Here is a 12108-nt window from a genome sequence, read left to right as displayed (position 1 = left end):
CTCGACACCGGCGCGCTATATTCGACGTCGGGACCGTTCCGTATGCCTCCTTGCGTACGCCGGGGAAACGGAAGTATCGGTTGTCCGTTTGGTGGGGGCGCAGCGGATAAGCTTGTTTCAGCTAAGGTGATGACGCTGTATAAAGTATAGCTGCTTACACGCTAGTCGTCACTGGAGCGCTGTAGATGATTTCAAGCTGCTTTCTGTTGCTTTCTCAATAATGATGATGATGATGATGATGATGTATGGTGTTCTATGATGGCCAAAAAAGCGCCAACATAATACTGAAGTCAGCATTTCTAATATTGTAAGAAGAATGGGATTTTGCATTACATCGTCGTCATTCATTCATTCATTTGAAGAGACGTCGTAATTTTATCTGGAGTCTAACATTTCGCGACATAGAAAGAATACAGAATGTCGCACAGCGTGTCTCGATGTGTCGCAGCCAGTGACAGCATGTAATGCGAGACAAACTGCGCATTACGAACGTCGCGCTATGCCGAGCACGTGAGCGCATTTGATATAGGATAGTGGAGCAGCGCAGGTATACATATATGGTGTATATCCGTAGATTGAAGCGTTTAGCACATGATATTGTTGTGGATTTTCGCGCGTGAAATTTGTTCCTCGTGTAACATTCGTGTGCTAAAGCAATTACAGAGGCTTGTGTGCGAGGCTAAAGCGGGGCTCGCGTGCTTTTATGTCATAACCTCGATAAATCCCCTCCCCCCCTCCCCCCTTACCGCTATGCCGTGAGTCCATGCCATATATATATAGTTTGGTAGCAAAGAACCAAAACTCTTCGCTGTATTTCCTTGTTGTGCGTCATTGGTACTGGCTCCGAAATTTTTCCCATTCGCTTCTGCGAATGAATTTAACAGCTATGTATATATATATATATATATATATTTCGTTGGCGGCTACGTAATTGTACGTCGTATATCACTTCTGTGTGTGGGATTTTACGGCGCTCCACAAAATTCCTGCGAGTGAGGCGCCATCAAGCCGAGCGAAAACGTGGGCTGCGTAGACGGCTTGCACTTGTCGCGTAAACGCGTTCGTCGTCAATGTCCGCCCACTGTCGTGTGGCTTCGCTCGCATCGTTCATCACTTCTTACGGTCACTTTTCCGACGCTCCTCCTGCGTGCCGAACGAGACCTGTTCGGTGCCTGGCCAACACACCCACGCTGCGACCGCACTTTTTTGATCTTGAGGGTTTTCTTGCGTCCGTGGGAAATTAAAAATTGTATGGGTTCGACTATGCAGGGGCCCACCGAAACTGCTCTACGGAAACGTAATTTGTTGCTTACCACACGCGCCACTGAGCGCGCGCCTTCCTCATTGTTGCCCAGCCCGAAGAAATTGGTGTAGTAGGTTAGTGCCTGGATTGCCTGATTGTTTTACGTCATTGCCGGGTGACAGATACGTAGGCAGCATTGGCAGCGTGCAGGTTGCGAGAAATTGCTGATCGTTTTTTAATGGGAACAGAAGACAGAGAGGAAAAAAAGTAAGAAAGAGGACGGACAGGAGGGACAACGACAACAACAACAAATAAAAACATTTACGCAAAAGCGCCTTTTTCTTTTCTTTTTTTCTTTCACGACGTGTTTTTCGTGAGATTAAGAATTTAACCGAAGCATTTTTCTAACGGGCCGTGTGCAGGTGCACTGCTCAGCAAATGTGTTTCGTCGCTGAGATACAGCTGCTTGCCGAGGTTTCGATGCTCGTAAAAAAAAAAAAAAATAATAATAATCTTGAGGTCTTGTTTTGTCCGCGCGTTTTCCTTCGTCTTGCCAACGCCCTTTAGCTGTTTACTCATTATAATCAGTCACCAATTAATCAATAAATCGATGGATCGATCAATCGGTCAAATTCAACCTATCACATTGGTTTACTATACGTTTCCCGTTGTGTGATCTCATTTCAGTACCGCGGCAGTCTTTCGAATAGGTGTAGCAACCTTCGCTAGCCTATTCTCCAGCTGATCACTATGCATACACCGTCGCGTTTGGCCGGAATGGTAGGTTCTCAGCATGCCGATTACTGACGGACTTACTGGTGGGTTGTACGTGCACGAGTGAATAAATGATGCGACGCCAAACTCTGTATAGGAGACCCAGTGCATAGGCTCGCAGTTTTGTTTCATTCTCCCTGCGTGCTGCTGTTACGCGAAGCGCATTTTGCCACCGGGCTCACTGCCAACTTAACTGCGTTACGCGCGCACGCATTGCGCATTGGAGGCACCGCTTTGGAACAGGATCGCCCGCGGGCTTTCTTACGGTCAAACTTGATTCCAACATTCGGGATGCTGAGGGCCGTGGTCAAAACGTCGCTACCCGGGCTAGGACCACGACCCAGTACAAATGGCAGGGACAGGCATATGCAGTCTCGCACGTCACGATCGCTCACCGCGGTCGCGGAAGCTGCCCGGTGTGTGTGTGCCTGCCAAGTATATAGGAGGCTATGGCCTGCCTCGTCGACCCGCCGTGGCCTTGCGTTCGGCCTTTCGCAACGTCGCGGCGAAACTTCGCGTAATATGCGCTGTAATTGTTTCCTCGTTTCGTCGTCTTTTCTTTTCCTCGGCGGTTCATGCATGGAGGTTCCCGAACGCAAACTTATGCGGTTATACCCGCGGTTGTTCGTGTCTGTATACGTTACGGTCTGGAGGCTTCGTCGTTCGACAGCGGCTGCAGCATGCTGGCTTGATTGTTCGCCATGACCCGCCACCGTGCTGGCATTATTTAACGAACAGAATGTCGTAGTAGTGTATGAACGAACTTGCGAAGCTTTTGGCATGTGCGACAGCTGTATGTCGCTGCGTATGCGCCCTCGATTACGTTGTTTTCCTTTTTTTTATTCGCTCTCGCGTTTGGCCACCGCCTGCTCCGATGATTCGTTTTACTGTTTGCCTACGAATTTTTCTGTGAACACGGGACCTCGGCCCGCGCATTCGCATGTGTCACGTCAGCAGTTAGCGTTTATGCAGTATTCCACCTTTCTCTTACCCCCAGTGTAGGGTAGCAAACCGGACGCTCGTCTGTTTGACTTCCCTGTATCCTTGCTCTCTCTCTCTCTCTCTCTCTGTAAGCAGAATCGCCTATCAGAGTTGAATGAAAATTACTGTCGTTGAACGAATGAGTGAACATGTCGTCAGGAATATATGGTGTGAAAGTGAGGCTGAGAAGCCGGCAGTCGAAAAACGCTCATTTTACGTTAGAATGCAATTCCTCATTGGCCGCGGTATTCGGGTGCCCGCCAATCGTGGTTGCGATACGCCATCGGCGAGGCGATCACCGAGTTGCGGCGCCGAAATCGTAAGCGGCTCTTTGGGCGTCGATTGAGATCTATATTGGGATGGTTACCTCGCAAGCCATCGCAGCTAAAGGCGACGAGGACACTGCTAAAAACAATTGTTAAGGACAACAAACATGCAAGGAACGGGTTTAGCATTTGACGATGTTCGTTGTGCCGCACGTGATCCTGCGCTGTAATAATGTGCGGTGATTGTGACCGGCTGTTATCGTGGGCGTGTGATGTGCGTCTCTCCCTATTTCCCCACCACGGCCTTCAGTGTATGGGGTAGCAGACCGAATTCTCCGTTCTGGTTAGCCTTCCTGTCTTTCTTTCGTCCCTCCATATCCCCCCCCCCCCCCCCCCCTTCTCTCTGTCTTAAGTGTGCTTAGTGAATACCGTGACTGTTCCATATAGCAACTATATTCCCGACCGTAGCATACGTACAGGCACGGCTCTCCGAATATGCGATGGTCCGGAGTCTTCCTTCTGCTGCTAAGCTAAGCACGAGCTCGTGTATCCGAATTCTGTATGCGGCGGCCACATCGTGGCAGAACGCATACGCTTGGCTTTCTTAGGTGGATTCTTGAAGAATCCCACGTTGGTCAGTATTGAACCAGGAACCCTTCTCTATACGATGTCTCTTATAGCTCCAAGTGTTTGGGGCGTCAAGAGCCATCGACGAATCAACCGAAAGATAAGCCGGAGCCGTGATGCAAGTTCGAACGCAAAATCCAGGGATTAAATCGATTGATTTATCGATCGATTACTCGACAATCGAGAAGCCTTTCTTGGGGGCGGTGGTAAGACTAATGTAATTTCAGCTTAACCTGTTGAAAGAAGTCAAAGCGCGTTCTAAATCGGTAGACGTGGCGCTTTAAATTAACAGAAATTTCATACAGAGTGGGGCTACAGCCAACGTTAAGTGTCATTTAAACTGTCGGCTGCCTAAAAAACAGAAACAAAAACTGAACAAATTGAATGTTGGAATATTTCTCGCGAGTAGAAGTGCTGCGGAGGGAATTGCTTCCTTAAACACGATTATACATGTTTTCTTTTATTTAGTTACAGTTTTTCACGCATAGAAGCTTGAGCGGATCCGAATAACTTGACTTATTTTCGCCGTGTTTTCTTTCTCCGTAGTTGCGCGTACAGCGCGAAAAAGGCGCAACATGAGACAAGTTCTGGACTAGCGCTGTCGATCTTCGTTTCTCGTGTTTCGTCTTTTTCGTGATGTCTAAGACTTTTAGTCGTTCAGCCTAACTTTCAATTTTTTTTTTTTTTGCATATGCATCTTTGTCGAGGTACGGGAAGTCCATTTTGTAGACGACGCGGAAGCTAATGTGTAAAGTGGATGTCCGCCGTGCTAGGTGATAAATGAGGCAGAATAGCCTGCACCTACGTAATATCGAGTTTGCGGGGAAGTTTGATGTTTCCTTCTTTTTTTCTTTCTTCCAAGATGCGCTGCAGTAAGGAAAAGAATAAAAAATAAAAGCTGGCCATTTCCTAGAGCGTGTTGCTTATTAAATAAAATAAACTAATTAGCAGTTCATATACGAAAAGGCTGTCTTCTCACGACATACATCCCTTAAGAAAAAAAAAAGAATGTTGCGCTCGTGAACTCCGATTTCTCAATTCGAATGCATCAACACACAAATTAGTAAACACTTCTACCGATTTAAATACAAACGCGTTTCGTTCAAAATTAAAGGCGAGGTTGTAGTAGCTGTTCAGAATTTTGTTTTGTTTTAACTTACACTTGTGGCTCTTTTCGCAGTGACCCTTACACTGACACCAGAACGTTCACTCATGTCTTTTACTCGCGCTCGCACTCACTGGCACTTTTCTGGGGAAACATTAGGGTGTTTTAATGGCGTAGACGTATGCGCGAATTACTACAGTGGAACCAGTGTTCCTACACCAGTGTTCCTATGTAGGAACACTGGTGCACGTGCCAACATGACGTGATGCGGCGTTCAGCCAAGGCGAGTGGGTCTCTCCCTCTCTCTTTATTTAATTGACATGATAGGAGTTGGCCCACGAATACGGCGCCGGCTACTACTAGTCTTTTGAACAGGTGGTACAGCTGCATATATAGTTATGTATACTTTTGCACGTAGCGGATCTCTTATTATAGGATTAATGTGTTCCATTCTTTGCCCTAGTATACGCGCATGGTCCGCAGCTGCGTTATTATTTCGAAGGTATCTTTGGTTTTCCTTTAATCTTTCTCTCTTCCCAGGAGCGCAGTTACATAAGCGCAGTTGTTAATGAACTCGGCGTTAGGAGATGCCGCCAGCAGCGTAGTAGTTACTATCTGTTTCTTTCAATATTCCTGTGACGTATAAAACACTCTTAGTGCAATTTGCCGTTATCGCGGTTCTTACGCATAAGTCATCTCGTTTTTTTTTTTTTTTTTTTTTTTGTTTATCGAAGCTTTCTTAGCTTCTCCGCCCACTTTGGTGTCCGTCTCTAACCGCTATCAGTTGCGCAATTGCACATCGAATTCAAAGCACCGCACTCCCACAGCTCATGGAAAGCGTGCCACAAGATATAGCATGTGTGTCGGCTGGAAGAATCGGCTCTAATCGTGTGTTAGGTGTGAAGTGTTTAATTCGGAGCACACATTCGGCACCATTAGCTCTCACGAATATCTAATCAGCCTCGGTCGAACGTCGTAACCTGTAATCTCGAAATCTGTTTCAGCGCGCCTCCAAAACTTAGCTTCGCTGACATGTACAGAAATCATGTATGTTTTCTGCCTGAATTTTCTATTCTCTGTGTTGCCTGAGCTACATAAAAATATAGTCATCACGAACACGTCCTCCACCGAAACTCACCGGTAGACGCTCGCGTTCACATTCACACGCACTCTAATGTCAACGGCCACTCGCGCGACTCTAATTGAGCCTGCCACCCCATGTTCTTGCCCTTGTCACTGGGCGGAAGCCGGTCGCTCACCGCAGCCGGGCGGCGGATCCCGCTGCTCTGCGATGGAGGAGAGGAGCGTCTGCACTGCCTGACGCTTAAGCGCTGTGGCGAAGGCCGCCTAGCGCCGCCTACGTTCGTGTATTGGAACGCAGCCCGAGAGGAAATGCGCAGGGGAAAGCGGCCGTGGCGCCACATGGTGTCCCATCGGCGAAACCGCTCGCAGCGGAATGCGAGCGGGAACTTTAGCTCCGTCTCGGTCTCGCGGTTTCCTGCTTCCGCCACCTGTTGCTCAACGACCGAGAGATGTCGCCGCTTGCGCAATGCCGGTCGCCCGAACACGTCGTAGTTGATCGAAGGATGGAAACCAGCGTAAAACTCAGCCTACACGAGCAAGAAGATGACCGGACGAGGCCTGAAACAAACTATACACTCCGGCAATCCTCCAGCGCATTCGCGAAAACCATCGCAGATCAACGCGAGCAACCTATCTTATGAATTGTTATGGAATCTTATAATCAGGCTTGGGCAGTAGTCATGCGGAAGTGTTGTTACATCATGACCACCTCTTCTTTCGTTATATTTGTTATTTTTACATTTGAAATTTCTTTTTGTATTGCCCTTCCCGCTTGGTCTTTTTAGCCTGCAGTATCGTGCAATATATATATATATATATATATATATATATATATATATATATATATATATATATATATATGTATTGATCGCTTTAACGTCTAGAAACAACGCACATGATGTGAAAGATGCCGTATTGTAGGCTCCAGCTTATTTTGAACCTTAACGAGCTTCTAAACGAGAGTGTTCCTGCATTGCGCCCCTATCGGAACAGAGCCACCGTGGCCTGTAAACGAACCCGTTACCTCTTGCTCAGCAGCAGGGCGTCATGGTTACTGAGTCACCGCCACGAGTGCTTGTAAATGGAGAGAAAGCGTGGAAAGGCCGGCAACATATTTGTTGCCAATATTTCTAATTTCACAATCAATCGATCAATCAATCAATCAATCGAGCTCTCCCGGTCGCCCTTTTCCTCGTTTCTGAGTATTTTGTTCTTATGTATTCTTCGTCACTACCGCTTCCGAATGCGCGCTACGACATCGTTGAATATGAAAGACACCATTGGCTGGTTTCGGTTGAGCAGAACAAGTTCAGTTAGGCAAGCGAAAAGGAAGATGATTGCAATAGAAATGACATAGCCTGCCGGCGCACGACTGGGCTGCTACGGCTGAACGAGCATTCGCCATAATCATGCGGGTTTTCACTGGCGAGCTGAGAATAAATGCGAGGGGAACTCAGCGTCGGAGAGAGTTGTTCAAGGGTCTCTCTAAATCGTCCGAATGGGTCCTTAGTTCTCCCTGAGATGTCTTCAGGTGATTGAATGTGGATACGAATGCTAAGCGTTCAAATTGCCCTTGGGAAATACCAACGAGAAAGAGAAGATTTCATCCTGGATCACTTAGAAATACGTGCATGCCCGAAGTTTTTGATGGCGGAAAAGTAAGCAACAACGTGAAACAGTGCATGCCGGGCTCGTTGGGTCGAAGCCGCGTGAAATTGGATGACTTGATGAGTTTCCACGTGCAGCTTTCCAAATCTCTGAAAGGCACGTACGGAAACCTCATCGCTTTCTTTGGTTTCACCGCTTGCTTTCAGTCATGCCACGCAGGCATTTCGCTAACGGAACTGGCTTCCGAAATCACCATTGTGTTTTATGAAGCTCACAGCCGAGCATGTTTGTGTTGCCAGTCCTCTCAATCGTGGCGCTCCAGTATATAGCCGTTTGTTTATATTCCTGTGTCAAACTTCGTGCGCTATCAGCAGTCCCGCGCGAAATGTTGATAGCTCTAAATGAATGATGCGTAGAGTGTACGGTCTTCTCCGTCTGACTGGTTTTGAAGTAGCGCGCTATGACGTTGCGCATCGCACGTTTCTTTTGCGTTTGCCATCACCAATGCATGCAGCCTGCGCGCCCTGTATGCTGTCTTACGAAAATCTAGCAGCATTTTTTTTTCGGCGAATTGTGCGTATGACTGCAACCTTATTCATTCATGCGGGAGGGTGGCCATATTCTGAACTGGCGGCAAAAATAGAGCGAATCTTCCGGCGACGGAACCTTCTTCTTCTTCCTTTTTAAACATAATTAGGTGTCAGCCGTGTACATGTCCGGTTGTCCGGTGTGAAAAGGAATGAAACGCGCGAAGTATGAAGCAGAGGTACAACAATGCTGCGCGCTCTAAGTGGTCAAAGAGGCCGCTCGACTCCGTGAATCGTAACAGCGCTCATGCGGCACTCTGCGTCTGCTGGAGCATTCATGCTGCTGCAGGCTTACGTGAGGGGAGGTCAGAAAGTGGTATTGAACACACTGCCTTTCTTGTTCGTTCCTCCTTCGTCCCTCTACGCCACTGCCCTCACGCGCCGCCGTTTGGTAAACAGTGAACGGTTGCATCAATGGAATAAACGCTTTCAGCACGCGGACGGAGTCCAAAAGCAACACTGCTATCCTTACGCCGTCGCGCCGTGAACCCGTGTGTGAGCGACGTCGATCCCACAACAGTGCGCCGCAGATGGCAGGCGGGGTTCACGTTGCGCTGTGTTTCGGGGTGTTTTGCGCACGCTCGCTCGTCAGGATGCATGTCAGCCAGCTTCTCACTTTTTTTCCCTGTCCCTCTTTCTCTTTTCCATTGCTCAACAATCCTTAGTGTTTTCAACTAACGGACCCAGCTTGTAATACTGTTGTAACTCTGGCAACGTGTGTGCATGCCAGCCGTGCCTCAGGTCATCTTGCACCGAATGTGCTTTCGTATAACGTAGCTGGCACGTTCTTTTCTTGGCACTTGTACTGGTTAGAAGGAGATTGGTGCCATGGGCTGGTAGCTCACTTGCGTGTTGAGTCTGTCGGCGAGCTTGGGACGTGAGCTGCCACCGCATTCACGAAAGAAAAATTATTTTGCCTGCTTGCGGACTTCAGCTGACGGAAGGGAGTCAGTGGCGTTACTGCCTCGCCACATAGAGAACAGATGAGTTGGATATTTTAACTCCAGTTTAATCGAAGGTAATGGGAACGGGTAGTAGCTTGGTTCGAAAAGTCTCAGGGAAAGCTACGTGCTGAAGCCGTGGGCTTGTTGTTGGAGTGCGATCCACGAACAAACGGTCTCGCGTTTCTTCGGAACGACCGGAATAAACGTAGGTTTGCAGTTCTGAAAGACATCCTTTCTTACTCTTGACTTTTTTTCCGAGGACGTTTATTTTCTATCCCATCATTTCCTGTACAACGTGTTACACTTTTGTTTGTGAACACAAACTTTTGTTAAATAGACGTCTCTCTCTAGACTTTCGCCAGGGAGCCTGGGCTGCTGCACCGGTTGTATAGATACGGCACCTTGCAGCAAGCTCTCTCCCTCCTCAGCGATATACCTCCATCCCATTATCCCCTCCAAAAACAGCAGGCTAAAGCGCCATCCTTTCTGAATGAATGTTTCGCCATCGTCATTATTATTAAGAGTGTTGTTCTATAAAGTCGCGCTGCTTTCCCCACGCTTTAACCGTGCCCGTCTCGTGTACACGCAGGGCGAGGAGAAAGGGCATCTGGTGGTTCCTCGCATCGTGACCACGGCCGACTGGGGCCCCATGGACGAGTCCGTGGACGCGGCGGGGGACCTGCGGTTCTCGTCGGGCCCGCCGCTCAGCGCCGGCGTCTCGGCCACGCTGCCCTCGGAGCGACGCCGCTCCTTGTCCGGCGGCGCCCACCGCCTGCCCGCCCTGCAGCTGTCGTCGCGGGCGCGCAGGCAGTCCGGCGACGACGTGCTCGGCGGTGAGCGTTCTATACTTCAAGCCTGTACTTTCAAATTTCTCCTTTACGGAGCGAGTGCCGTGGTCGCCTCCTCGCCACGTCTGTCCTGTGCTCGGCGGGACCCTTTCGGCGGGAACAAGTGCCCCCGTGGCGGGTCTAAGAAACCCCGAGGCGTATAGAGTTTAGAGAAAGGGCAGATGAGCAGAGGAAGAGGGGGAAAGACGGAGAGGTTAACCCGGGGGTGGGAGTGAGTTTGTAAGTGTCCACCTATCAGACATCTCCATGTCGTCTGCTGCTGAAGTGCTTAATTTCTGGGATCGCCTGTCTCCTTGTGACGTGTTACCCCAGCCCAGCCAATCAGAACTTCAGCAGCAGACGAAATGGACATGTCCACCGGGTGGACACTTGCAGAATAAATACCCCCCCCCCCCCCCCCCCCCATTACATAGACTGGCTGGCTGTAAGAGGATAAAAGGTATTAAAGATACTGGAAGGAAATCGAGCTGACATACAGCGAAAAAAAAAAAAGAAGAAAGGAAAGAAACTGCACAGGATTGCGAAAAAGAAACCACGAGAGCTGCAAAAAGGTTTGGGCGCCGTGTTGGGCGAATCGAAGCTGTAAGAAAATGTTTTGCCAGACAAAATAAAGTCGCAAGAAAAGCTGATCTTCATGGGTACGCTCAGTTTGTCGGTGCAGAAGTGTTTGTCGGAAAAATGGAACACAGAGAGAGAAAACAGGCTCCCTCCACAGCATTGAGCACGTACCCTTTATCTAATGTAAGTAAACCTCAGGCTTACTCGCCTCAAAGCTAATTGCATACGGTATCTGCAGTCCTGGGAATGACGCGAGCTAAAATTCATTAATCTATACTAGTATCGGAGGCAGATTATCCGCGAAAGATTTCGCGTCTTAAGATATTCTGCACCTTTACAGCCATGCGGTATACGTACATTCGTTGTTTTTAGCTAGAATTTTCGAAATCGTTCAATTCCTCGACATTTGTTGCTCTAGAGGAATGTTATGGCGCGGGAAGACAAGCCAATGGAGAACAGTGAACTTCTGAGACATTTCAGACGCTTAAGATAAGAAAAAATAATAAAAGATAAATAGAGAAGCGTCTTAGAAGATGTGAAAACGACAGGCTGTTAGTTCTTCTAAGGTGTTGCTTTTTCTTCCAAGTGCTGGAAATGTCTCAGGTGTTGAAGTTCCCAATTGCCCAGCTTCCCGCCTTAAGTATAACTATACACATACGTCCAATCATTTTGTCAGTTTTTTAACGAACGACATGCCAGCGCCTGAATAGCTTTTCGTTCTTTCACGGAACTGCATCCTGCAACGAAAGCGCAACAGTCGAAGTTGATAAAAAATAAATCAAGAGTTGAGCGAAACTTGCACGAACATTGTAGATTTGCTTCACGCTGGACAAGCTTTTGGATAGATTTTGATCAGGCCCATGGGCATATCCTGACTGGTAAACAGCGCCAACTATGAATATGAACTAGCTAGCCCAGGTTACATGTTTATGTGACGACATTTGTTATGCGCTGGACGTAATGGGCTTTCTGATAACGATGCATTGACTTCCTACATGGCTCTCCCCGGATTGCGAGGAATTTCGAGACGGCTTTTGGATCGACTTTCACTCTCTGGAAAGCACTCGTCGCTGCCGAAAGGGGGGCATCGCGAGCTGGAAGGCGTTGGCTTTGGGAAAAACACGGCACCCGCCTCTGTCGGAGCGTGTTGCTTGATATGTCTGCCACTCATATCTGCAGATCACACACGTTCTGGTTGCGCGTGGTTTGCATGAAGCCTCGATAGTAGTCGGTGCTGGGTGAACTGTGAAGTTGGCGGTGGCACTCAAGAATGGGGAGCGGTGGCACTGGCTTTAGCCCCCGTGTTCGAGCCAGGGTGTACAGCGTTTTCATGAAGAAAAAAAGAAACAAAAAATGCGTGTATATGGCTGGGCTAGCTTTCCGGCATCGCCAAAACTCTTGCGGTCGGGGAAAGGGTAGATGGCGAACGTGTCGCACTGCCGTTCGTTTATATACTCATTTTTCTTATTCTTTGCAATTTTCAG

The 12108-nt window shown here is 48.4% G+C and overlaps 1 protein-coding gene across 1 annotated transcript in view; it reads left to right on the top strand.

Annotated features, from left to right (window-relative positions):
- Positions 1–12108, top strand: part of LOC119442760 (uncharacterized) — a 275001-nt gene that overhangs the window by 120853 nt on the left and 142040 nt on the right. Inside the window, exon 2 of the mRNA XM_037707766.2 lies at positions 9808–10051. Within this exon, the coding sequence (XP_037563694.2) occupies positions 9808–10051 (244 nt within the window). The remainder of the gene's footprint in view (positions 1–9807; positions 10052–12108) is intronic.

This window comes from Dermacentor silvarum, chromosome 2 (genome assembly GCF_013339745.2).
Source record: "Dermacentor silvarum isolate Dsil-2018 chromosome 2, BIME_Dsil_1.4, whole genome shotgun sequence".
Lineage (NCBI taxonomy): Eukaryota > Metazoa > Arthropoda > Arachnida > Ixodida > Ixodidae > Dermacentor > Dermacentor silvarum.
The sequence above is the reverse complement of the archived record's forward strand: the minus strand, read 5'-3'. Positions and strand labels throughout refer to the sequence as shown.